The following is a 27,947-nucleotide window of genomic DNA, read 5'->3' on the forward strand; positions in this document are numbered from 1 at the left end:
TAATATTCTGCCTTTTTAATATTTCCCAAAATATTTCATTCCTCTAGGAAAGGGGTGGGTGCTAACTTCCTACAGTACGGTAGCTTTTTTCTTATTTTATGCAATTGGGGTGCTGTTTTCACTATGCTTCAAGGGTCTTCAATACACACACACACATTCTGGGAGAAATGGTATAAATGGTTAGAGGAGAAAGGGGGAAAAGGGGGTGGACAAAAGAAAACTAAACGATGGTTAAATTAGGAGGAGAAATATTGAAACAAATGGGAAGATGTAAAGTGTGGAAAGGAAACTAGGTACCTGTTTATGTTAAATGTAAATAAAATATTTAGATTAAGAGAATATATTATAATGGTATATATATGATATACTAGAAATATATGTATAAAAGATAAAGAGAAGAAAATGTATAAATATGGATTACTGATGCAAAGATGTTGAAAAGATGTAAATATCTGTTTTTGTTTGTTTTTTAAAAACTGTTTAATAAAAATTATATTTTGAAAAAAATTCATTTGAAAATTTAAAAACACACACACACATACAAAATAATAAATCCACATTCACATTCCACGGAGCAGAATGTTCCAGGATGCAAAATTCCCATCTTGTATTTCCTGACATTGCAGAAAATGTTTGAAAACTTGAGCAGATGCATGATGCAAGCTCCCTTCCTTTGGTCATTTAATATTCTTTTTTTTTTTTTAAAGGAAAAAAAAAGATGGATTCTGCAAAATATTCAGAGGGCTTATTTTCACATTTTAAAAGAAGTCAAGAATAGTGTATTTTATTTTCAAATGTCAATTTACTCATTTCTGCACATTCCATTATTTACTTAATAATTTCTTCTTGCGTTGCGATTTTCTCATTTTTCCAATTTGAAATTAGAGAACAAGAAGATAAACAATACTGTGAGATATGGGACTTATTTTATCAATGGTTAGATAAAAAGATATGAAAATGAAATATGATCTTTCTGATACAAATAATGTAGAATTATATAAAATATAATATAAAGATGTACTATTATTGGAATGACATAAGAGGATGAAATGAATGGTACAATACAAATTAACTCAAATTCTAGAAGATTGGGTATGAAATGAGGGAAGAAATAGCCATAGTTAAACATATGATTAACCAGGATAATAATATATGGATATATATGAATAAGGTGAAGATGCACAAAAGACTTGTAACCAACGGACACACCGTTTGCATTTGTAATTGAAGATGGTTTTTTATTTGTTTTATTTGTTTAAAAAATAAAATTTTTATAAAAAAAAAAAGAGAGAGAATAGTGTATTTTAACGGCGTGGTCCTTCCTCCCTCATACATTAATCCTATCCCACCAATCTCGAATTATTAACCCTTCTCTGTAATACAGGGGTGGGCAACTGTGGCCCTTTTACAACCTGTGGACTTCAACTCCCAGAATTCCTGAGGCAGCCAAGCTACTTCAGGAATTCTGGGAGTTGAAGTCCACAGCTCATAAAGGGGCCATATTTCCCCACCCCCTGCTGCAATAAGATCTTTCCTTCCACGCCTCCCGGGCTAGTCTCTCTTCCCTCAATGGAGGCCCCCTTGCCGCCTTCATGCCCTTCCCTGGGAGGCCACGTGACCCCGGTTTCGCAGCCATTGCATCAGCCGGCCCAAATCCTCAATCTCAGCATGCTTGTAATAAACGCTGGCATGTCGGCGTGACTCGGCCCCTTTTTTAAGATGATAGACAAGGCTTCGGACCAATCGCCATCCGCCTTTCAGCCTGTTAGGCCAATAGGACGCGCGAGCTAAAGAAAGGTCCGCCCCCTGCGGGGTTGCGTAGAGAAAGCGCCGCCGCAGCTGCTGGAAGCGACATCGCGGGTTGGGGGGAGAGTCGGAAGAAACCAGGTAGGCTATTGGGCGGGGGGGGGGGGGTCGTCTGAATGGAAAGCAATAAAATAAATGCGTTTGTTTCACTCCAGCATCTCTTGTCTGTTTTCCAGGCGCAAAAAGCGGCGGCGTCCTCCTCCTCCTCCGTGGTTCCCTCCCTTCCTCTCTCTCCAGTCTATCTGCACAACAACCCTGCAAGGTAGGCTGGGCGGAGAAAAAAACCAGCTGAGTCTTCGAGCGCGCCATAAACGTGGTGGTGAGACGGTTGCTTGTTGTAGGCATGTTGGATCATGCATGGACCCCCTTTTGCATTTTTGCCCCTTTGCTCGAGCTTTCCACCTGTAAAAAGGAGCTGGGCTTATAGGTTGCTGGTTTGGAGATGCTTAAATGCCCCATGCTGGGTGTGTGTTTGTGTGTTTCCAACCCTGTGTGACTACAGGGCTTTTCAATCATTCATCGCAGGTCACGGTTGTCCCAAAAGTGTGCTTTTTCCAAAAGATGAATTGGACTTTCTTGGGGGTGGTTATTTTTTTTTTCCCCCTTTGAAAACGTTTCGCTTCTCATCCAAAAGAAGCTTCTCCCGTTCTAACTGACCTGTGAGGGAATGGAAAGACTGAGTTGTTGTTCTGCCCCAGCTCCGGATCCCAAGGAGTGCGACACACACAGAAAGCTCCAAAAACTCCGATTAATACTAACAGAACCCTTTCAAAATGCAGGCTTTCAGTGCAAATGTCCTTATCAGCCTGCTATGAATTACAGAGAATAAATAAAAGTCCGACAAGGGTTGGCAACCAGCCCAGAAACCACGATGTAACAAGAAGCTCACTCTCAAAATGCTCTGTGTAGTAATTAAACGTTGTTTCCAGCAGCGTTTGCTATCTGTGAGCGAACTTAAATAGGCTAAGGGAGTGGCCAATTAGCCCCAAGCCTTACTCTCGAGGAGACCTCCTGAGTAGCCACTCCTGCCTTTTGGCAGCCCCGCGTGCTCGAGCATCGAGAAGAGGCTCCTCCACTTCACTCTCTTCACTTGAAGGAGCTTCTGGAGGTTCTGAAGGCCCCGACTGAGTCTCTGCCTCTGGCACCACATCCTCTTCAGCCTCCTCGCTGTCCGACTCGAGCGCCGGCTGCACAGGCTGCTGGCGCGACACCACACCAGCGTCCTCCTCGTCGGGATCAGCCACAATCCGTGCAGGCAGGCCGCTGGCAGGCCACAACAGTTGTCAACAAACAGATGATTGCAAAGAAAATAAATCTTTCCATTCCCCAGCAGGACAATTGGAAGGGAAGAAGCTCCTTGGATGCGAAGAGAAACGTTATCAATGGAAAAAAACAACAAGAAAGTCCAGTTGCTTGTTTGGAGGGGGGAAGAAAAAGCACCTTTGAGACGCCAACCCTGAGGCTCAGGGTGTCCACGTTGAATTTGATTTATGGCCAGCAGCACTGCAGTCATGGGTCAAAGTGACATACCGTGTCTTAAGGCCCATTGTGCACCCTTTGTCCTAAAGTCGGAACATGGTTTCTTCTTCTTTTTTCCCCCCAGGTTTATTTATTTATTTTTTATTATAAAAATGTCAAATCAATGCGTGAACAATATGGCATACATTCCAATACAATTAAAATTAAATCAGATTAAACGTAATTATTGCACTCAATCAACTTGTGTATTTCTAATAGCAATACACATCTGTGTTCGATTGCAGTTTTATCATTATTCAGTTATTCCACATTTTCTCGTTATTACTTTCATTTTATAAGATAAAAATGTATACATTCATATTCCCCTTATTTCTATCCCTTACTCTAGCTTTTAATCATGTCACCCTTTATTACCTTTATTATTTTATTTAATTGACCAAACTAAGTAATAATTTTAATTAGCAATTTTATGATGTTTGTGTGTCTATATTTTTCTTGACTGTACACCGCCTTGAGTCCTACGGGAGAAAGGCGGTATAGAAATATAATAAATAAATAAATAAATAAATAAATATTACGAAACTTTTTCTTTCTTACCTATCAAACTTCTAATCGGGTTGAGTTATCACTTAACAACATAAATGTTGGGCTCAATTGTGATTGTAAGTCAAGGAATACCTTCATATCTAATGCTCCCTCTTCATCCTATTTTCTCCACAAAAACAACCCTGTTAGGTTTCATGCCTTAAGGTGGGACTGCCTTTTTATAACTTTTCCTTACTTCCTTCAAATCTGGTGTTTCTTTTTCCCACCTCTCTCTCTCTCACCATAGTGCTGAGCAGAGATCTCGCAATGGAGACCCTGACAGCCAGTGAGATCCGTCAACGTTTCATCAATTTCTTTGTGGACAACCAACACACTTACGTACACTCGTCTGCCACCATTCCTCTGGATGACCCTACCCTCCTCTTTGCCAATGCTGGCATGAACCAGGTCAGTGATAATAGATGCCTTACGGAGCAGAGGGAATTGTACTCTCTTTTTTCATAATTTCAGGAATTGGGGGCCAACAAAAAAAAAAAGCAATAGCTCTTAGACTTATATACTGCTTTACAGTACTTTACAGCCCTGCCTAAGTGGTTTAGAACAGGGGTCTCCAACCTTAGCAACTTTAAGTCTTGGCGGACTTCAACTCCCAGAATTCCCCAGCCAGAATTCCCCAGAATTCTGGGAGTTGAAGTCCGCCAGGCTTAGAAGTTGCCAAGGTTGGAGACCCCTGGTTTACAGAGTCAGCATATTCCCCCCCAACAATCTGGGTCCTCATTTTACCCACCTCGGAAGGATGGAAGGCTGAATCAACCTTGAGCCTGGTGAGTTTTGAACTGCCAAATTGCAGGCAGCCGGCAGGCAGCAGAAGTAGCCTGCAGTACTGCACTCTAACCACTGTGCCATCGTGGCTCAAGTTTTTAAAAATGTTTTTTAAAGGTTCTCGGCCTACATTGCATGGAACTCCAGGGCTGAGAATTGTTTTCTTCTTTGTTATCCCAGTTCAAGCCAATCTTCCTCAATACAATTGACCCTTCCCATCCCATGGCCAAGCTGACACGAGCCGTCAATACCCAGAAATGCATTCGAGCTGGCGGCAAACACAACGACTTGGACGACGTGGGCAAGGATGTGTATCATCACACTTTCTTTGAGATGCTGGGCTCCTGGTCTTTTGGCGATTACTTCAAGGTACGCCGTGAGCACAACAGGAAGCTCTCAACTCGGGGGTACGACGTAGGGTGGATTGGGTTGAGGGGCGCTTACTTTTGCTTGTTGCACACAGAAGTCTTGCATCTTTGGCCTCATCAAATAAGGTTGGGAATTCTCTTGCATAAATCCAGGAGACCTCTGTCAGAGTTTCTTGCAAAAATCAAATCCAGAAGCACACACTGATTCAGCAGGATTCATTAACTTCTTTATATACATATAATACATTAAGATAAATGTACAATACCAATATAGATTCTTCTTCAACGTAGTAGCAGTTACAAGCAAAACACAAGGCAGGAGAGAACAGTTAGTTTCATTTCAGCAGAGCAGACTAGTTACAGTTTCTCTGTACAGACTCAGAAGCTGCAGACTGAGACATGCCCTGGCTCCAGTCTGTCTCAACTCCCAAACAGCTTTCATTGGCTGACTTAGTTGCTATGCCTATACATTGGCTGACCTTGTTACCATGTCCTATTCCAGTTGATGAATATACTCTTGACAAGCTCTTCTTTGAAATCATAGTCAGCGAAAATGGAATACTGATCTGATCTTGCATGTTTATGATGTTGGTTTGGCTACTGCTCGATCATCCGAAAGAACAGAGGCAGCCTGCTTGTATTTCCAGATTTATCAAATACAGATACCCTGTTTCCCCGAAAATAAGACATCCCCTGATAATAAGCCCAATCGGGCTTTTGAGCTCATGCACTAAAATAAGCCTCCCCCAGAAAATAAGCCCTCCCCGAAAATATTTAAACACAGAGCTGGAAATCAGGTAAGATGGCAAGAGGAGCTCCATCTTGCTCCACGCGCCCCAAAATAATACCTCCTCGAAAAAAGCGAAATGTGAAAAGAAAGGCGGTAGACGATCATTCTGTCTGGCAAGACCTTCACAGCCGTATTTTTCACTGTCCACTCAGGAACTGGCTTGCAAGCTTGCTCTGGACCTGCTCACCAAAGAATTTGGCATCCCCATCGAAAGGCTCTATGTGACTTATTTTGGTGGCAACGAGGCAGCCGGCTTGGAGCCTGACTTAGATTGCAAACAAATTTGGCTGGATCTCGGGTGAGTTGGAGGTTACCCAGGAAAGTCCTCCTTAACTGTCAGAAAGCAACCCCAATCCCTCCCAAAAGAAGCGAAGAGGGTTAAAGACCAGGCAAGGAGGTGTATGTAATAAGAGAGCTCACCTCTCTTAGTCTTTCCAAACTAGTCTGTGCCTTAAATTTCCCCTTTCTTTGCATCGTGCAAAAACTCTTGTGCACTAAGAAAAAATAAACTGGGAATAAATGTAACGGATTGCAGGTTTGTTGTTACTTTTGAATTAAGAGGTTTTTTTGTTGTTTTTTGCTTTAATTTATATGCCGCCCTTCTCCGGAGACTCAGGGCGGCTTACAATGCGTTAAGCAATAAGAGTTGTGATTTAGAAGTTTTACTTTAGTGCAGTGTTTACTTTAGTACAAGTTTACTTTAGTGCAGTGCTTCTTAAAGTGTATTCCCAGGACCTCCAACAGGGATCTGTGAAATAGAAATTATTTGGCATGTTTAAAAATAATAGTGTATTAAAATCCCATCACTCTTTTTAGAGTCCTGCGTAATTTTTAAAAGTGGGAAGGGATCCTGAAAGAAAAAAAAAAAATATGAAACTTTGGTTTAGTGGAAAGCAGGCCATTCAGAAACCACATCTTGACCATCTGGCCTGCTTCTCATATCAGATGTTTTAAACCAGCGGTCACCAACTTGTGGTCTGTGAGAAAATTTTGGTGATCTGCAGCAAAATTATTTGCATTTTTTATATTCTATTAAATCAAGCGTCCTCAAACTACAGCCCTTGGGCCGGATACGTGCAATGAACGTTTGTGTTGCTGCAGAAAGTCTCCCCCTTTGGGGTCTTTTTGTGCGGGTCGGAGGGGGGCAGAAATTCCGACTTGGGGTCTGCTTCAGCCTCCTGGTGGGGGGCTTTGGGCAAAGACTGGAGGGAAACGCTGCTGGTGGCAAAGAGCCGGAGGGCCTCGTTCCAGTGGGACTGCATCATGGTCTGCAACTGGCTGACCATCTCAGCCCGCTGAACCTCCAGGTGCCGGTACCTGGCCTTGTACTCGTGCAGATCTTCCCTCTACTTGGAAAGCCTATGCTCCTAGTCCTCAGTGAAGTGCTTCTACTGAGCCTCCTTCTCGGTTAGATCCAATTTAGAGACTGCCTTCTGCCACTGGTAGCCTCTCACCGGCCAGTACGCTCCCACAGAGAGGGGCTCCTCAGGGTGCCGTCGGTCAAACAGTGTCAACTGGCGGCCCCCAGGGGGAGAGCCTTCTCTGTGGAGGCAACTGCCCTTTGGAACGAGCTCCCCCCGGAGATACGGAGGATCCCGGATTTACGCACTTTCCGCCATGCCCTCAAGACTTTTTTATTCCAACAAGCTGGGCTGGCCTAACTCTTTTTAATTGCTTAATTTTAATTTGCTTTTAAAAAAGGGGTGTTTTAATTAGTATGGGCCAAATTTGTTTAATATGTTTTAAATTGTTTTTAAATTTTATATTGTATGTGTTTTATCTTTGGCTGTTCACCGCCCTGAGTCCTTCGGAGAAGGGCGGTATATAAATCCAAATAAACCTAAACCAATTTGAACTGAGCCAGCTGTTTTGCCAACTCTTTCTCATGGTGGCTGCTTAGCTCCAACCAGGGTGGATTTGATTTAAATCATGATTTAAATCACTAGTAAAAAGGCTTGATTTAAATCAACTCGATTTAAATCATAATTTTTAAAGAGCAACTGTCATCTCTGCTCCTCCTTTGACCCACTGTTGACTCACCGATAGTCCCAGTGTTGCAGAATATACAGCCTCATGCTACATAACTAAGCTCCATTTCATGCTGAATAAACTAAATTATTTATGTATCTTAAATAGAAAACTATCTTACTATAGATTTTTACCCCAAAAGTTTTTTATTAAAATAAATTCAATAAAAATCAAAAAAATCCGATTTAAATTAAAAAAAAATTGATTTTTTTGATTTTTTTAAAAAAATCATTGATTTTTATCCACCCTGGCTCAAACTGCTTCCAGTTGGGGCCCTAAGGAGCCCGGGCGAGCAGACGAGGAGTGGCTAGGAGGGGAGGGGTGAGTAGAGTCCGGCGAGGCGCCCCTCAACGTGAATGACATCAAGTGCCACTACAGTGCTGGCTATTGAATATTTTCAAAGCTATTTGAAAATAAGTGTGGTCTCCTAATTTAATCCGGAGCACTGAAGCTGTAACTTGTGGGCTCTTTCCTCACTCTTGTTATTCATGGAGCTTTTTTTCCTTCAGTCTGGCAGAGAGTAGGATTCTTCCAGGTAGCATGAAGGACAACTTTTGGGAAATGGGAGACACGGGGCCCTGTGGCCCTTGCAGCGAGATGCATTACGACCGGATTGGGGACCGAGACGCTTCCCACCTTGTCAATCAAGATGATCCCAACGTGCTCGAGATCTGGAATTTGGTGTTCATACAGTTCAACAGGTGAGGCAGGAATCGGTTTCCTTCTGCTTGAGATCTCCCAGCTGTGGGTTTTCCAGTCAGTCAAGAGGGAGACCATTGAAGAATTTCATCCCCGCTTTTACATTTATACATATATCTGCATCATGTATTTGTTTTACCTATGTACAGGTAGTCCTCGACTTTTGGCCACAATTAAGCCCAGCATTTCTGTTGCTAAGTGAAACATTTGTCCCATTCTTTCTTGCCACAGTTGTTAAGTGGAGTTAACAATTGCTAAGTTAGTAACACAGTTATTAAGTGAATCTGGCTTCCCCATTGACTTTGCTTATCAAAAGTCACAAAAGACGATCGCATGACCCCAGGACACAGCGACCGTCATAAATACGTGCCAGTTTGCCAAGCGTCTGAATTTTGATTACTTGAACATAGGGATCCTGCAATAGCAAGTGTGAAAAACGGTCATAAGTCACTTTTTCGTGCTGTTGTAACTTTGGTCACTAAACAAACTGTGTTGTAAGTCAAAGACTAACTGTATTTCATTGCTCTATATTGGTTTTAATTTGCTTTTAAAATTGGAGTTCCTAGTTTGCATGAAATTGGGACGAAGGGGAAGGACTGGATTTCTGCTCGTGTTTCCTAATCCCAATGATTATTATATATACCGTATTTTTTGGAGTATAAGACGCACCTTTTCCCCCCCAAAAAGAGGGTGAAAATCTGGGTGTGTTTTATACTCCAAATGTAGCCCCGCCCAGCCTCAAACAGAGGTTTCAGAGGCTGAAAAAAGCCTCAGAAATGAAGCTTCAGAAAAAAAGCCTCCAAAACAGCTTCAGGAAAAAAGCCTCCAAACAGAGCTTCAGAAAAAAAAGCCTCTGAAAGGAAGCTTCAGAAAAAAAGCCTCCAAAACAGAGCTTCAGAAAAAAAGCCTTTGAAACTTTGATTCAGAGGCTTTTTTTCTGAAGCTCTGTTTCGGAGGCAGAAAAAAAATGTTTTTTTCTGAAACAGTTTCAGAAGTTTCAGAGGCAGAAAAAAAAGCCTCTGAAATTGAGGTTTCAGAGGCTGAAAAAAAAAGCAAGGCACAACCAACGAACCTGTTGCTAAAATTCACCTCTGGGAACAGCTGATCGGGAGTATTCCGGGAGGCCGATCTACCCGCCGATGAGCTTTTTTCCTTATTTTCCTCCCCAAAAACTAAAGCGCATCTTATACTCCGAAAAATACAGTGTGTGCGTGTGTCTATATATATATAGACATACACACAACTTAGAACAGAACAACTTAGTTTACGTAGGTAAAACCTGGCTAGAAAGAATATGCATATATATATATATATATATATATATATATATATATATATATATATATTATATTATATTATATTATATTATATTATATTATATTATATTATATTATATTATATTATATTATATTATAATATTATTATAATATATTATATATATATTAATATTATTTTCTTCTTGGGCCAGAGAGGCTGACGGGACCTTGAAACCACTGCCGAAGAAAAGCATCGACACCGGGATGGGGCTGGAACGGCTGGTGTCTGTGTTGCAGAACAAAATGTCCAATTATGACACCGATCTTTTTGTGCCTTACTTTGAGGCTATTCAGAAGGTATGTCCCAAGTTCAGGGTGGGTCAGTTTGTCAGTACATGGTTCAGCCTCTGGATAGCATAGCTCAGGCTGTTTAAAGTCATGTTAACAGAATAACAGAGTTGGAAGGGACCTTGGAGGTCTTGTAGTCCAACCTCCTGCTCTAGCAGGGGACCCTATACCCGTGATGGCGAACCTATGGCACGCGTGCCACAGGTGGCACACGGAGCCATATTGCTGGGCACGCAAGCTCAGCTCCAGCGTGCATGTGGGTGCTGGTCAGCTGGTTTTCGGGCCTTCTGGGCCCATCGGAAGTCAGGAAACAGGCTGTTTCTGGCCTCCAGAGGACCTCCGGGGTGGGTGGGAAAGGCCCTTTTCGCCTTCCCCAGACTCCTAGAAAGGTTCTGGAGCCTGGGGAGAGCAAAAAACGGGCCTACCGGGCCCACCGGTCCATCACGTGCCAAAAGCGTGGGGAGCATGCGGGGGGGTCACACGCACATGCGCAGGGGGGTGGGACGCATAGAATTATGGGTGTGAGCACGCACACATGCGACCCCCCCTGCACTCCCCCCGCTTTTGGCACGCAATGGCAAAAAGGTTAGCCATCACTGCCCTATACCACATCAGGCAAATGACTCTCCAGTTTCTTTTTAAAAGCCTCCAGCGTTGGAACAAATCTCAAAATCAGCATTCGAAATCTCAAGGAAAAATGGATGATCAATGCAAGAAATAATAGGAGTTCCACTTATCTACCGCTTCACAGTGCTTTACGTTCCTCTCTAAGCGGCTTATAGAATCAGCCTATTTCCCCCAACAATCTGGGTCCTCATTTTACTGACCTCGGAAGGATGGAAGGCTGAGTCAACCTTGAGCCGGTCAGGATCGAACTCCAGGCTGTGGGCAAAGTTAGCCTGCAATACTGCATTCGAACCACTGCACCACCAAGGTTTCTGAGATGATAGATAGATAGATAGATAGATAGATAGATAGATAGATAGATAGATAGATAGATAGATAGATATTAAGTACATACTGGAACTGGCTCACATTCATGAACATTTACGGTTTTATTCCTTCTTTTCAATAGGGGACTGGCTGCCGACCTTACACCGGGCAGGTTGGTGACGAAGATGTTGATGGCATAGATATGGCTTATCGAGTCCTAGCTGACCACGCCCGAACCATCACCATAGCCCTTTCGGATGGGGGGAGACCTGATAACACCGGCAGAGGGTGAGGCTGCCCGTAATTCCCCGGGGTGAAGCCTGAGTAAAACCAAAGGGGGATTCCTTGAAATGGAACTGAGGTGCTGGGACCCCCCCTTTGAAGCTTTTCCCCCCTAATGGAGCTGTCCCTAACCTTTCCGGCTTGGCAGCCCAGCGAGGGATGGGGAAGTTGGGATACTTCCGTGCAAGTGGCAGGTATGCGCACTTGCGTGCGCAGCTCCATTTCTGTGACGGGCACGCGTGCCACTCATACAAACAGCTGCTCGTGTAAGCACAAGCACCTGCTGCTTGTGCAAATGGAGCTGCACACACTCACACACTTTGCCTTTTGTGGCCCAGTTCCGGGCTGTGGCCCGGAGGTTGGGGACCTCTGCCCTAATGCACTCGTAGTCGGTTCTCTCTGCATCTTAATGTTTTCAGAAATAGGACTAGCCAGACAGTGGTAGGTTCCTCCCGGTTCGGCCGAGCTGGTAGCGGTGGCGATATGACGTCACCGAATCGGTTCTGCACCCCCCTGCATTATTCTTACCTTTTATTTGGCCCCATCCCCAATCTATTGCTGCCTCCTGAGTCCCAGCTATCAGCTAGAGGGAAAAAAAACTGTTTAAACTCTTGCCGCGGGGCTTCCAAGGGCCGCCCTACAGCTGATAAAAGAAAACAAATGAGTAGACCGGTGCCTCCAAAAATAAATAGGTAGACTGGTGCCTCCAAAAACAAAATGGGTAGACCGGTACAGCTCTGCAAGCAGTTAAAAGCCTGGTAGACCAGTACCTCTGCTAAATCCTAAAGAATTATCACATGACCATCAAGCCACGCCCACAAAATAAGCCACGCCCACAGAACCGGTAGTAAAAAAAATTAGAACCCACCCCTGTAGCCAGAATGTGAAACGGATTCTTCCCTCCTTGTTCTTTACTGCAGGTATGTTCTGAGGCGCATCCTCCGACGTGCTGTGCGCTACGCTCATGAGAAGCTCAATGCTCCCAAGGGATTCTTTGCCACGCTAGTCGACGTGGTGGTTCAGTCGCTGGTAATCCTCCTCTCGTGTTTTGCTCTTGAGCAGTTGTCCCCAAACTCCTGCCCTCTGGTTACAGTAGTGGCCAAAATTGTGAAAACCTTTTGGGAAAAGTGTATTTTTGAGGTTTGATGGCTAATAACACCCACTTTTTGGGGGAGTTTCAAGATAATCCTATTCCACTGCTGGAATGGCCTGGGAATAGCCCAGACCTTAACCCAACTGAAAATCTATGGAGCCGACTAAGGAAACTTGTTAGTCAGAAACGACCCAGCAATAAAACCCAGTTAATAGAAGCCATCCTTCAATCTTGGTTTCACATGAGAACAGCTGCAGAACTAAAAGACTTGGTTCACTCCATGGGAAGACGTTATAAGGCCGTCATTCGTGCTAAAAGTTACCCAACTAAGTATTAAACTGACATGGTGATAATTTTTGTATATCTCGTTTTTTCTACGCCTTCCACGTTTCTTGTTTATACTGTAACTGCTATTCTAATAGCAAATCCTTCATAAAGGATTTATGGGCCTGGTGGCTCAGCAGACTAAAAGCATTGTGATGAACACCAGCTGCCTGCAATTACTGTAAGTTCGAATCTCACCAGGCTCAAAGTTGACTCAGCCTTCCATCCTTTCTAAGGTAGGTAAATTGAGGACCCAGTTTGTGGGGGCAATAAGCTGACTTTGTATAAATATACAAAAGTATGAAGGCTATTGCTGAGCACATTGTAAGCCGCCCTGAGTCTCCGGAGAAGGGCGGCATATAAATCAATTTTTTTTTAAAAAAAAAAAGTTATTGCATTACATTCTTGATTAAATTATCTTCCCATTGATATATAATTTTATGGTACTACTCCAAAAAAAAAGTGGTGTTATTAGCTAGTTTTAGAAAATACACTTTTCCCAAAAGGTTTCCACAATTTTGGCCACTACTGTAGAATAGAATCATACACTAACCAACTGGAATTCTGGGAGTTGTAGTCTCCAGACTACCTAGAAAGCATCAGGGAAGGCTGCTCCTCACACTTCTCTAAGATGCATGGATGGCTAAGCAGAGATGATCTTCCTTCCCTGAATCCTGTTCCTCTCAGGGTGGAGCCTTCCCCGAACTGACAAAAGATCCAGACATGGTGAAAGATATTATCAACGAAGAGGAGGTGCAGTTCTTGAAGACACTCAACCGAGGACGCCGCATTCTTGACAGGAAGATTCAGAGTTTGGGAGACAATAAAATAATCCCTGGTATGTCATATGTTACCCTTCCTATTAATAGTCCCCATCAACTCAAAAGATCATGTGAAGTCGCATCTCTCAGGATAGTCTTACTCCTCTTAAAAGGTCACTTGTTATTATAACATACGGTAGGGCTGGATAAGAATCTGTCAGACCTGCCCCAGTCTGATCCCTTAGGAAAGAAAAACCCTCGACTCCCATTTGATTGAAATGAAAGGTACTTTTACTAAAAGATGCTAGTTGCAGTAAAGCCAGGGGGAATCTCAGATTCCCACACATCAATACAAAACTGTTTCCTTCACTCCCGGTTCCTTCCTTCAAGACCAGTCCAAAACCAGCCAATGCAATGCCGCTGAGATGCTTTGGGAACTCTGAGGTGTTTGGTCTGGTAATTTTCCATACTCAGGGTAAATGGCCTTGAAGATGCCTGGCATGAACTGGTTCCATTTTGATCTGCTCTTCCTTAGCTGTCATTCCCCACCCCCCAAATTCCCACAATAGATACATATAGGTTTATTGCCCATTTGTCCCTCACCCCCCTGGTCCGTTGATGGCAGGATGCCAGCGAGGCAACAAGCCAAAAATGGTGGACCTGACAGAATCTTTCTGTCGACTTTTGCTTGAGTCTTAAGGATAAAGTCTCTTGAGGTGACCAAAGAGGCAGAATTCTTCCATCAGGTGGAGAAGGAGATACAAAACGGCTCAACTCTTTTCCACCTTTGTTCTGTATTTTACCGCATTATTTATTCCTTCATTGCTCGTGAGCCTCGTCAGCAGGAAGTTCTGTGCTTTCACTCCTCATAGTACTCATCGTTCTTACTTTTTCGCCTTTATTCTTTTTCAACTGATAGATTTTTTTTTCCCCTTCCAAGATTATGTAAACCAGAGATTCCCCAACACCCACCCACCCACCCACCCACCCACCCCGGTTCATGACCCGCTGGCAACCGTAGCCCATTCAAAACCGGGCCACAGAAGTGGTGGGTGAGTACAGGCATGGCCAAAGTTGGATTTGTGAAAGTAACACGTGTGTTCTGACCTAGGCTTCCGCAAAAAGCCCGAAGTAGAATCCTGGTCCCGACAAAACCCCTTTTATTAAACAAACAGTGAATTCCTCTCATTCACATCCAGCAAAGTCTTTCAAGGGAGAATTTACAGTCACAGACCTTATCTGACTTGGAGAGCTGCCAGGCCGATATCTTCAAAACTTGGCAAGGAGTCTCGGAGAGTCACAAACCAATTAGGCGAACTAATTGTCTCCTGCAAACTCCCCTCCCCTTTCGCTCCTCTTTTATTCCCTCTGGGAGGGGCCATTCATCGTCCACCTGTGGCCTTACTCCCAAGTCGACCCTTGTTCTTTAGCTGTTCCCTTCATCTAGCAACTCTGCGCATGTGCACACTGGGAACAGGCTCCAGCTGTTTTTCTGCCCCCTGATGTCCGCTCTGAAGGCAGCTGATAACTCAGACAGCCTTGGCCCCCTCTCTGCCTCCGATGCAGAGTCCTCATCAGAGCCTTCCCCAGACTCCAGGACTGGCCCATGTTCCTCCCCAACCTCCTCACTGTTCGAATCTGCTGCCAGATCCGCTGGCCACGGTCAGGCCACAACAATATGTACGTGAAACCATTCCCTCTCTCCACCCTGCCGCCACTGCGTCTGCTGATACACTGATCAACTGGAAAGACGGCTGATGTAAACCACAAATTGAGAGGCACTAATTATTAGGGGGCAAGTGTACTTTATCCCTTGGTGTGAAAAGACGTGACTTCATTCACATTAGATTTCTTTCCTCCTGTTAAAAAAATCTTTTCATTCTATCTACTGTTTCTTCCTGCAGTCAGCTCTCCGTGCGTGTTGTACAAGGTCCTTCCTTTTCCTTCTCCCCTTAGAGAGCATGACGAGAAAGGGAAGCTCAGCTGTTAGGCAGGGTGACCCACAGGGTATCCTTTGGCAGATCGAGATGTTTTCCTGGCACTTTGACCGTTGGCTCTTTCTTTCTGGTCCCCGTCCAGGAGACACAGCCTGGCTCCTATATGACACGTACGGCTTTCCTGTGGATCTCACTGGACTAATTGCGGAAGAGAAGGGGTTAAGAGTCGACATGGAGGCCTTTGAGGAGGAAAGGAAGACTGCTCAGGTAGGGCTGGGCTATTGCTGACCAGATCTCAAACTTAGAGGGCATCTGTATAGGTCAGTGACGGCGAACCTTTTTGGCATAGAGTGCCAAAAAGGTCGCGTGGAAACGTCGTGCACACATGTGAGTGCTCGTCAGGACTGCGTTCTGGAAAAGCAGAAACCTACGGATTCGAGCGTACATGGACAGGGCAGTTTTCAGCACTGCCGTGTGCTCGAAGGGATTGCACTCCAGAAAAGCCGAACTTTCGGGTTCTGGCATGCAGACACACCCAACAATCAGCTGGCTGGCGAGCATGTACACACCGGTTTTTGGCACTGCTGCACGCCCGAAGGACAGCTGATCATCGCTCACACATGTGCGCCAGAAACCCAAAAGACAAACAGGCAAGGCCGCATGTGCCGGGCGACATAGCTTTGTGTGCCACTTTGGACACGCGTGCCATAGGTTCGCCATCACGGGTATAGGTGGTCCTTGACTTACAACTATTCATTTGGTGATCATTCAAAGTTACAAGGGCCCTGAAAAAGGTGACATTTCATTAGTTTATAATATAAACTACAAAAGAAAATAGCAGGAAAATAAGGGAGGGAAAAGTACAGGGCAAAGGGAAAAAAAGAAAGAAAAGGCATTGACTTCCGACTTCCTTTGGTGCAGTAGAATAAGATAAGAGCATCAAACCTCAACTGAGTCCCTTAATCCAACCTGCACATTTGGGTTTGTTAACGTTTCCAGCTGAAGTCCCAGGGCAAGGGAGGTGGCGATGAAGATCTCATCATGTTGGACATCTATGCAATTGAAGATCTGCGTGCCAGAGATCTGGAACCCACCGACGACTCCCCGAAATACAACTATCGAGCTGATTCAGAAGGCTTCTATGGTGAGTTCCAGGCTGTTCCGGTTGTGTGTGTGTGTGTGTGTGTGTGTGTATACATATAAATATACATATACATATATATATTCATTTATAAACCTTTTTTGAAAAATAGTGCATTCTCAGAGTATCATTTACAAATAGAAGAAACCCGAAAAAAGATGGTAGTAAATATTAACACACAAACTAATAGCGATAATAATAATATAATAGCAGTAATAATAATAATATAACCAATGATAATAATAGAACCAGGCTGTTCCTTTATGCGTTTTCTGCCCGTCCCAGGGCCAACATGTTTTCCTAGGTATCTAAAACATCTTCAGATGAGTAGGGACTTGCAGGCAATAAATTCTGGGAATTGTTGTGGTCCGCCAGCAGCCTGCGGAGCTGGCAGCGGAGTCGGACAGTGAGGAGGCTGGGGAGGAACATGGGCCAGTCCTGGAGCCTGGGGAAGGCCCGGATGAGAGCTCTGTGTCAGAGGCAGAGAGGGGGCCAAGGCCATCTGGGAGTGATGCGCGGACTCCGGAGCCCCCAGAGTTGGGCAGCAGAGTGGCAGAGGTACAGGAGGAGCCTGTTCCTAGTGCACACATGTGCAGAGCTGCCAGAAGGCAAGAGCAGCTAAAGCAAAAGGGGCGACTCGGGAGTAAGGCCAGGAGATGATTGGCCCCCTCCCATAAGGCTTAAAAGAGAAACAAAGGCACTTGGGGCCTTTTGCAGGAAAGCAATGCTGCTAACTCTATTTCCAGTCGGCATCTCTTGTTTGTTTCTGAACTCCGTGGGGCTTTGCCAAGTAAGGCCTTTGGCAGGGTGTCGAGGGAGATAAAGGTTGGTGATTATCCCGAAGGACTTCTCCCGAAGGACTTTTTGCAACTAATTGGGACTCAGCTGTGAATGAACGTAATTCACAGCTGTTGCAATAAAAGAGGTTTTCGGGACTACTCGTGTGTTTTAATGACTCAGGAAGCCTAGGTCACAACAGGGATTGTATCCCAACACATCCAGTTGAAGAAGGCTGGCCACTGAATGGTCTCCTCTGCAAATGTCAAGGTTCTCCTTACCCATATTTTGCACGGTCCTTGTTGCTTCCTGATGTGATACGAAGCTCACCTGACGTTCTTTGGCTTGTTTGTTTTTTACCCTATTTGGGGTGTTTCATTTTGACCTACAGAATTTGGTAACCCTGGGGCCACAGTGAAAGCTCTCCGACGGGAAAAGACCTTTGTGGAGGAAGTTCATACAGGCCAAGAGTGTGGGGTTGTACTGGACAAGACCTGTTTCTACGCTGAGCAGGGTGGACAGATCTACGACGAAGGCTACCTCGTTAAAGAAGACGATGGCGCAGAAGATGTAAGTTGGCCAAATAGATTTGGTGAGAACCTCGATCCGTTTCAGGATGGGAGGGCTTGGTAGACAAATATGCCATCCTTCTCCCCCTTAATGCCTGTTGACTAGCAAGTTGGAGGATCACAACCGGTTCTTCAGTCTAGTAAGAAGTGATCAGAACAGGTTCTAGGATCTAGCATGCTCTCGGCTCGTTGGGATCATCGGTCTTGTTATCAGTCTCCTTGGTTGAGTTGATGAACCACTGTCCACTGACTCTCTCTCCTTTGCTTTGCAGAAGACGGAATTTACGGTGAAAAACGTACAAGTCCGAGGAGGTTATGTACTCCATGTGGGCACCGTCTATGGGAGCCTGAAGGTGGGAGATTTTGTGTGCTTGTTTATTGATGAGGTGAGTTGACTCGAGGAGGGAAGAAGGTAAAAGAAATTTGACTGGGATTCTCCCATCTAATCCTTTTCTTATGGTCAAACCAGGATTAAAATTGGATGTACTAGCTCAGAGTTCCCCAACCTTTCCGGCTTTGTGGGGGGAGGAGAGGGTATGGTTCCATGCGAGTGGCCGGCAAGGGTGCGTGCGTCTCTCCATTTGCACGAGTAGCAGGCACACATGAGGAGGCTGGGGAGGACAATGGGCCAGCCCTGGAGTCAGGGGAAGGCCCGGACGAGGGCTCTGCGCTGAAGGCAGAGATGGGGCCAGGGCCATCTGGGAGTGATGTGCGGACTCAGGAGCCTTCAGAGGCAGATAGCAGAGAGGCAGAGGAACAGGAGGAGCCTGTTCCTAGTGCACGCATGCGAAGAGCTGCCAGAAGGCAAGAGCAGCTAAAGCAAAAAGGATGACTCGGGAGTAAGGCCAGGAGATGATTGGCCCCTCCCAGAAGGCTTAAAAGAGCAGCTCTTGGGATCTTTATAGGAAAGCTACGTTGCTACATTTGTTTCTTGTCGGTGTCCCTTGCTTCTGAATTTTGTGGGGTTTTGCCAAGAAAAGCCTTTGGCAGGGTGCCAAAGAAGACAAAGGTTGGTGATAAGGCCAAAGGACTGTTTATGAAGGACTTGTTTTGGACTTAATTTGGACCAAGCTGAGAATGAAATAATTCTCAGCTGTTCTAATAAAATATGTTTAGGACTGATTGTGTCTGGTAATAACTACTTGGGCCTAGGTCACAACATATCCTTCCTTCTCTTGTAGATCCTGTCATCTCCAGTCACCTCTCTCTCTTAACTTTCAGCCAAGGCGAAGGCCCATTATGAGCAACCACACGGCCACTCACATCCTCAACTTTGCTTTACGTTCTGTCCTGGGAGAAGCCGATCAGCGAGGCTCCTTGGTGGCTCCGGACCGATTGCGGTTTGACTTCACCGCCAAGGGAGCCATGACTACCCAGGAAATCAAGAAGGCAGAAGAGATTGTTAATGGGATGATTCAAGAAGCCAAGGTACAGTGAGACGGAGTGCCAGTGTCCTTGCGTTGAATCCCTTCGGAATATAATTACTTCCCTGGGTTCCTGGATAACACGAGACAACTGGATTTCTCTATCCAGATGCATATCAGGGTAGAGAGAAGATAGGTCAATCTCTAACTTTCTCTACCAATTGCTTATAGCAATAGTCTTACATACCGCTTCACAGTGCTTTTCAGCTCTCTCTAAGTGGCTTACAGAGTCAGCCTATTGCCCCCAACAATATGGGTCCTCATTTTACTAACCTCTGAAGGGATGGAAGGCTGAGTCAACCTTGAGCCGGTCAGGATCGAACTCCCGGCAGTGTGCAGCGTTAACCTGCAATGCTGCATTCTAACCACTGCGCCCCCACAGCTCTTAATGCCTAGAATTTTAACCCATTATATTATTTATTAAAACCAACCAAGTCCATTTATTGCATGTGGACACAGCCGCTAGATTTTTGGCCTGATTCTTACTTTTCCCGGAATGATTTTATAGAGTTGACATTAAGAAGCTGCTCGGCTGTCGAAAGGAAATTAAACTGAAGCCCACGTTGGCTTCTCCTGGTATGGTTAGGAGAAGTTGGCATGCGTAGCCATATTGGTGGGCACATGTGCTCAGCTCCGGTGCGCATACGCACGTCGGCCAGCTGATTTTCGGGCCTTCTGGGCCCACCAGAAGTAGGGAAACAGGCTCTTTCCTGCCTCTGGAGGGCCTTGGGGGGTGGTGGGGAAGGCCCGTTTTTCTCTCTTACTGGGCTCCAGAGCCTTTCTAGGAGTCGGGGGATGGCAAAAGCGGCCTTCCCCACCCTCCCGGAGGCCGGAGACAGCCCGTTTGCCAACTTCCGGTGGGACCAGAAGGCCCGTTTTTTGCTGTCCCCAGGCTCCAGAGCCTTTCTAGGAGTCTGGAGAGGGCGAAAATGGCCTTCCCCACCCCCCAGAGGCAGCCTCTGGGAAGGGTTGGGAAAGCCATTTTCGCCCTCCCCAGACTCCTAGAAAGGCTCTGGAGCCTGGTGAGAGAGAAAAACGGGCCTACCGGGCCATCATGTGCCAGGAGCAGGGGGGAGCTTGGGAGGGGTCATGCACGCATGGACGGGGCGCATATAATTATGGGTGTGGGCATGCACACGTGTGACACCCCCCCCAACCCCTGCTCCTGGCACGCTGGCAAAAAGGTTAGCCACCACTGCACTAGGTACAGCCACTAGATCCCCTCCCCTGGAATCTGCTAATCTTCAATGTCCCTGTGATCAATTTCCCAGGTTGTGTACGCCCAGGACTGTCCGCTGGCAGCTGCCAAGGCCATCCAAGGCCTCCGAGCGGTATTCGATGAGACTTACCCAGATCCTGTACGTGTTGTCTCCATTGGCATACCAGTTGAGGACATGCTGAATGATCCGTCCAGCGCAGCAGGCGCCATCACATCGGTCGAGTTCTGCGGGGGCACGTGAGTACATTAGGGTCGCGGGGGGGGGGGGGAGGCCTGCATCGGGAAACCAAAAACTACAAATCATGCATTACCTAACAGATTAGGTCTTCAGATCCAGACATTTATTCAGTTGCTGAGACGAGAGGTATTAAAAACTCGCCTATGGCCTGTGAACTTGCCGTCTGTAGAGATTCTCAGTCATCCAGGTCATGGTTGTCCCAAAGGTGCTTTTTCAGGAGGCAACCTGAATGGCGTGGGAGTAGGAATGGATTTACAGAGAGAAAAAAATGGCAGACTACAGGAACCAGAAGCACTACTCAGGTGACCCTGAGGACACAGATAAACCTCCAAATGCTTAAACCACCCTGTTCTGTCCCCGTCTCACACACGCACACAAACAGTCAGCCAGGGGTTAAATAAAACTTGCAGACAATAAATTCCTTCGATAACAGGATTGGCAGCAACCCAGTAGCTGCTTGCCAAGAACTTTACTCACAGAGGGAGGTGTTCCTCCTCCGTCAGATAAACCAAAACAAATACACAAAGTCAAAGAATTGTCAAGTCCAGTCCGTATTCAATCCAAGGCAGGCAGATAACGTAGTTTCAGAGATACTATGCGACTCACTAGTTGTTTAGTTTTGTCCGTCACAGAACCTGAATGGCCACCACACTCCCTTTTATCCCCTGTGGGGTGTGGTCCAGTGACTCAGCTTAATCTCTGGCATGCCTCCTTTTTTGCTGCGTGCGCTTGTCTCTCCGACACTGGCGTGGATCCAGCCAAGACTTATCTCCGTCACTGTCCGACTGCGACTGTTCGGAGATACCTGGCTCCTGGCCAATCTCTTCTCCCTCAGGAGACACCTGAGGCATTGCCAGAGAGGAGGGTCCTGGAGAGGGAGGCCTGGCCAACTCCTCTCCTTCACCTTCGGAGTCTTCTCCCTCCGATAAGACGGGCTCGGGGGTCGGAGTCACAACACACCCTCTCAAAGAATGCCCATGACCAGCTGTCTGCAAGGAATATAAATCCTTCCATTCCCCACTATCTAGTTAGAGCTGAAGAAGCTTCTTGGATGAGAAGCGAAACGTCTTCAAACGAAAAAAAACAAGGAAGTCCAGTTGCCTCCTGAAAAAGCGCCTTCGGAACTGAACTCGCCATGTTTTTACAGGCATTTGCAGAACTCGAGTCACGCTGGACACTTTGTCATTGTGTCGGAAGAAGCGATAGCGAAGGGCATCCGGAGAATAGTGGCCGTCACTGGTGCCGAAGCGCAAAAGGTCAGTGGAGAAGGAAGAGAGGAGCCAGATGCTCTGGGGAAGCTGAGCGAGTTGAGGACCTGACTTATTTAGGACAATGGATCAGTCCCACCAGGACTGATCCATTGGATCCCTATTTAATTTTAAGCTAAGAGACCAGTCAACCTGATTGTTTTCCCTTTAAGCATGCTGGGCAGAGGCTGCTGCTGGTTTGGACCGGTTCGCTAGAACCGGTCACTCCGAGCATGGGTTGGTCCCACCCCTGACGCTATCCAGTCTTAGATATCTCACTTTCAGGCTCGCTCGCCCAGTTCCGCAGCCCAACTGATTTGCACACCTCTCTCGTTCTACTAACCATGACTGACCTAGCAGGTGTGCAGGAAGACGCCCCCACCGAAAAAGCGTAGTTTTAGGTGTAGTGTGCATGCGCACACGCTCACATTTTCGGTGAACCAGTTGTTAAAAGTATGTGCAGCCCATCTTTGATAACATCCCTTTTCTCTTCAAGGCCTTGAGGAAATCAGAAGGTCTGAACAAGCAGCTGGCTGACCTAGAAACCAAAGTGAAGATCCAAACGACACCCAACAAAGACGTCCAACGTGAGATTGCGGATCTCGGCGAGGTAAGGAAAGGGAAAGGAAAGGAAAGGCCTTTGTAACCTCTCTGTCTTAGGATCCTCTAGTACAGGGGTCGGCAACCTGTAGCTCTGGAGCCGCATGTGGCTCTTTCTTCCCTCTGCTGCGGCTCCCTGTTGCTGGTCGGCTCCACAGTTGATAGGGCTTTTGGTTAGGACAGGTAGGGGAAAAAAGACGCCAGGCTAGGAGAAAACTCTATGGTGGTGGTGATGGGAACTGTACTTCCGGTAAGCAGAGGAAAAAAGGACACTGCACTAGGAGGAGACTTATGGTGTGGGAACCGGACTTCTGGTTGGCTCCAGAATTGAACGGGGGGTTTCTGGTTAGGACCTTTGTGGCTCTTTAAGGTTGCCGACCCCTGCTCTAGTAAGGCTGGTCATCTCCAAGCTACTGGCTAAAGAGTTGCAGTTTACAACTTGCTGGTTGGGTTTTATAGACAGGACTTTACATATCGGTACCAAAGAGGCTCTCTGCCTAGCAAGTGCAAATTCAGGAGCTGTCATATTCAGGAGCCGTGGTGGCGCAGTGGTTAGAATGCAGTATTACAGGCTGACTCTGCCCACTGCCAGGAGTTCGATCTTGACCGGCTCAAGGTGGACTCAGTCTTCCATCCTTCCGAGGTCGGTGAAATGAGGACCCAGATTGTTGGGGGCAATATCCTAGCATTGTAAACTGCTCAGAAAGTGCTGTAAAAGCACTATGAAGTGGTATATAAGTCTTAAGTGCTTATTGCCGTATGCTGGAGTGTGTTGTAGTCCGCTAGCAGCCTGCGGAGCTGGCAGCAGAGTCAGACAGTGAGGAGGCTGGGGAGGACCATGGGCCAGTCCTGGAGTCTGGGGAAGGCTCGGGCGAGGACTCTGCGTCAGAGACAGAGATGGGGCCAGGGCCATCTGGGAGTTACGTGCGGACTCCGGAGTCTCCAGAGTCGGACATCAGAGATACAGAGGAACAGGAGGAGCCTGTTCCTAGTGCATGCATACGCAGAGCTGCCAGAAGGCAAGAACAGTTAAAACAAAAGGAACAACTCAGGAGTAAGGCCTGGAGATGATTGGCCCCTCCCATAAGGCTTAAAAGAGGAGCAAAGGCACGTGGGCCCTTTGCAGGAAAGCAACGTTGTTAATTCAGTTCCCAGTCGGCATCTCTGTTTGATTTTGGACACCGTGGGGCTTTGCCAAGTCAGTCTTTGGCAGTTGGTAATTGGGACTCAGCTGTGAATGAACGTAATTCACAGCTGTTGCAATAAAAGAGGTTTTTGGGACTACTCGTCTGTTTTAATGACTCAGGAAGCCTAGGTCACAACACCAAGGTACGAGTCCCAGATTAAAGAATTAAATTAAATTAATTAAATTAAATAAGAATTAAAAATTTTAGTGATGGGAGCCCACCACATCTGAAGTTGTAACATCGAAATGTTTTTCATTTTGCAGGCCCTGGCAACAGCCATCATTCCCCAATGGCAAAAGGATGAACTCAGAGAAGCCCTAAAAGCACTGAAGAAGATTATGGATGATTTGGATCGGGCCAGCAAAGCCGACATCCAGAAAAGAGTGAGCCTGTCTCCTAATTTTCTTTCCCCGTGGTGTTACTCACGAAGAGCTTAGAAATCATTCTAATTTCTAATGAGAACTCTCTCTGCCTCTGCAAGGAGCATCGTTTTTCCATCTCTGTCATTTGCAACCTCAATTAGGCAACCTCACATTTGTCTCGTCCTTCTCTTTCTTCTCCAAGGTGCTGGACAAGATGAAGCAGCTCGTTGAAGCTTATCCCAACCAGCCTCTGGTCATTCTGGAAATGGAGAACGGCGCTTCTGCTAAGGTACTGTCTTGTTTTGTTTTTCCCCCCAGTGCAACCATCCTTTGTGAGGCCGTGGTGGTGCCGGGGTTAGAATGCAGTATTGCAGGCTAATTCTGCCAACTGCCAGCAGTTCAATCCTGACAGGCTGAAGGTTGACTCAACCTTCCATTCTACCGAGGATGGTAAAATGTGAACCCAGATTGTTGGAGGGGGTGGGGACGGGGACAATAGGCTGACTCTGTAAACTGTTTATAGAGGGCTGTCAAACACTATGAAGCGGTATATAAGTCTTTAAGTGCTATTGTGAAAGGGGCAGAGTTGCATAGAGAGATATAACCGATGGGGTCGCAAAGTGTTCTGACTTAGGCTTCCTTAGAAAGTAAACAGCACAAACTTAGTCCCGGCAAACCTCTTTAATTCAAACGGGTGTGAATTATTGTCGTTCCCAGTCTGAAAGGCTTCTCAAACAGTCTTTCAAGGGAATGTTTATAAACACCCACCTTATCTCCCTTGGAATGCTGCCAGAGAACTAATTGCCAAACGCAGCACAAGCCAAACTTAGCACAGAGTCAAAACAGAACTTTCCCAGAGTTTTAACCGACCAGATGAACTAATTGCTTCCTGCAAAAGCTCACGTCCCGTTTGCTTCTCTTTTTATGTCTCATGGGAGGGGCCAATCATCTCCAAGCCTTACTCCCACGTCGACCCTGTTTTCTTAATTGTTCCTGCCTCCTGGCAGCTCTGGGCATGTGCATGCTGGGAACAGGCTCCCACTGTTCTTCTGCCTCGCTGATGTCAGACTCTGGAGGCTCCGGAGGCAGCAAATAACTACCAGATGGCCTTAGGCCCCGCTCTGCCTCCGACGCAGAGCCCTCATTCGAGCCTTCCCCAGACTCCAGGACTGACCCATGTTCCTCCCCAACCTCCTCACTGTCTGACACCGCCTGACTGTCCGCTGGCGGGCCACAGCACAAAGAGTCAGACCTGACTTAGCGACTGAACAACAACAAAACAGAGAGAGAAAGTTGTACATTTGGTTCCCATCGAGAGGACAAAAAGTGGCTATACACACACACCACCTTGGCATGAAATGATCTGTGGGCTTCCCTCCGGCCTGATCTCGATTGCTAAATGATGGGTTATTTCAGTTTTTTAGTTCTTTTCTGATCCAGCTTCAAATGCCAGTTCCCAGGACGCTCTTTCTCCACAGGCCTTGAATGAATCCCTGAAGTTCTTGAAGACACATTCTCCTGAGACAGCCGCGATGCTTTTCAGCGTGGATAACGAAGCAGGCAAAATTACGTGCTTATGCCAAGTTCCTCAGGTAAGTAAGAGCCTTGGTAGTACCATGGTCTAAGGCACACTGTTATTAAGCTGGTTATTAAGACCAGCTGCCTGAAATTACTGCAGGTTCGAATCTCGCCAAGGCTCAAGGTTGACTCAGCCTTCCATCCTTTCTAAGGTAGGTGAAATGAGGACCCAGTTTGTGGGGGCAATAAGCTGACTTTGTATAAAATACAAAAGGATGAAGGCGATTGCTTAACACATTGTAAGCTGCCCTGAGTCTCCGGAGAAGGGCGGCATATAAATCAAATTTAAAAAAAAAAAAAAAAAGATTGGGAGCACCTCTGAGTCTGGGTAGAATACGGATAATTCAAAAAACAGAAGTTCCATTCTTTTTTTAAAAAAAAAGTTATAGATCTAGAGCAGGGGTGGATCCGGCCAACAATGTGGTCAGATCCGGCCATGGGGCCGTCCTGGTCTATCCGCGTTGCTTCGGCCCAGTCTACCCATTGTGAAGAGGAAACATGCCAGCAGTTTGGGGGGGGGGGTGTCAAGCTGGCCATACCCACCCAGTCACCCCCCCTGGCCTCCCCCTCCAAGGTCAACTACAGCCCTGATGTGGCCTTCAATGAAATTGAGTTTGACACCCCTGATCTAGAGCAATGATGAAAAGCCTATGAGATTTCCCCAGATATAACATAAACCGTAATTCCTAATAGCCTCAGCCTATGTGGCCATTGATGGAGGATGCTTATCATGGCGTCAGGGTTCTGACAAAATCATGAGCCTCGAGCCAAGCTTCAAAAGAAATCCAGTTATTTATTAGAAGCTTTATGTCAGCACATACCCAAATGAAGCCAACTCTGACCCCACGTAATTTATGGCCCTAATCATGACCCTGTTTCCCCCCCTCCCCCCAGGGTGTGTCATCAATCACATTTGCCGATGGAGCAATTTCACAGGTTGTAGAGATCACTCCCCGCCAGCCGCTGTGGGTAACCCTGGGAGACAGCCTTGAGAAAGATATGTCTGGAATGTGCTCCTGTCTTTGGCTGCCGTATTGCTTCATCGGTTTCCCATCCCCCTTGCCTATGGCAACTCAAGAGCAGGCCAGGGATGCTTTGCGAGTTTGACACATGGTTTGTTTAACTGCGGATTTGCAAGTGTTTTGTCTTTCAGGAAGTTGTGGCATTCTTGGTGCTCTCTTGAGCTTGGTTATTTTCTTGCAGGCATTTCATTCCCAAACTAGGTAACATATTTGATAATGAAACATCTGCAAGAAAACGACCGGGCTCAGAGAGTACCAAGGGACCTCATAGTTCAATCCAGAGCTACAAATATTCCCTTTTGTTGGTTTCAGGAAGTTGCCGGCAAAGGGCTGAAGGCCAGCGAGTGGGTACAGCAAGTCTCCATGCTGATGGACGGCAAGGGAGGAGGGAAAGACCTGTCTGCCCAGGCTACGGGCAAAAACACAGATTGCCTCGAGGAAGCCCTGAAGGTGGCCACCGAATTTGCCAAGCTGAAGCTCAGCGAGTTGAAGAACTGAACCCCCACCTGGGATGATCAAACTTGGGAAGGATGTTCCTTGCCTGCAGGCCAATAGCTTAGATGTTTCTTTTAGCGCCATCGGCGGAGGACTAGACCGTACGTGGTTGTCCTACATTCATCTGGCATGAACTCGAGAGAGAGGGTTGGAAAAGTCGATTATCTGGATACTTGGCCACGAAGCCACAGCTATTTCCTTTTGAGCCCCATCTCTCTAGCCATGCCATCTCAGGACACCTGCTGCTAAGGAACTGACCCTCCAGTTGTCACATAAGTGTATATCCTTCATTGCAATGCCACTGTGCAGTTTAAAGGGAATTGTGCAGTTAGTTTCCTTCTCATCTGTGATTAAGCACTAAGTTCGGGGCGTAATGTGAATATACGCAGGGATGAATCTGACCTGCCGTCATCCCATTTCTTCTTTTCTAACCGTAGAAACCTCCTTCCCCCTCATTGTTTTAACCTCCGTTAGAACGAGCCTGCCCTACCCCGTGGAAAATTGGGGGGGGTCAGATAGGGCCAGTGCTGAATAAAACAAGCAGACTCTGTGTATCGCACAGTGGAAATAACAAGTGTGTCGTTTTATTGGATCAGCGCGTTGCACGCCAGCAGGA

General features: G+C 46.3%; 1 protein-coding gene across 2 annotated transcripts; it reads left to right on the top strand.

Moving 5' to 3' along the window:
• Positions 1 to 1,823: 1,823 nt before the first annotated feature.
• AARS1 (alanyl-tRNA synthetase 1) lies at positions 1,824 to 27,885 on the top strand. Of its 2 annotated transcripts, none has more exons than XM_070952673.1 (22): positions 1,824 to 1,887; positions 1,983 to 2,068; positions 4,118 to 4,278; positions 4,834 to 5,022; positions 5,964 to 6,109; positions 8,349 to 8,540; positions 10,007 to 10,151; positions 11,218 to 11,363; positions 12,278 to 12,386; positions 13,462 to 13,612; positions 15,615 to 15,739; positions 16,472 to 16,616; positions 17,782 to 17,960; positions 18,232 to 18,345; positions 19,181 to 19,387; positions 20,655 to 20,839; positions 21,988 to 22,096; positions 22,584 to 22,697; positions 24,138 to 24,257; positions 24,439 to 24,525; positions 25,715 to 25,828; positions 27,149 to 27,885. In XM_070952673.1, the coding sequence occupies exons 3-22, from the start codon at positions 4,138 to 4,140 to the stop codon at positions 27,332 to 27,334; spliced, it is 2,904 nt and encodes a 967-aa protein (XP_070808774.1). In that variant the 5' UTR covers positions 1,824 to 1,887; positions 1,983 to 2,068; positions 4,118 to 4,137; the 3' UTR covers positions 27,335 to 27,885. The 2 variants fall into 2 exon arrangements, with proteins under 2 accessions (XP_070808774.1, XP_070808775.1); XM_070952674.1 differs by having other exon boundaries at positions 1,834 to 1,887; positions 1,962 to 2,068.
• Positions 27,886 to 27,947: the final 62 nt, after the last annotated feature.

Source organism: Pituophis catenifer, unplaced genomic scaffold (assembly GCF_029215685.1).
Source record: "Pituophis catenifer annectens isolate HBS135680 unplaced genomic scaffold, rPitCat1.0.hap2 SCAF_13, whole genome shotgun sequence".
In the NCBI taxonomy this organism is placed as follows: domain Eukaryota; kingdom Metazoa; phylum Chordata; class Lepidosauria; order Squamata; family Colubridae; genus Pituophis; species Pituophis catenifer.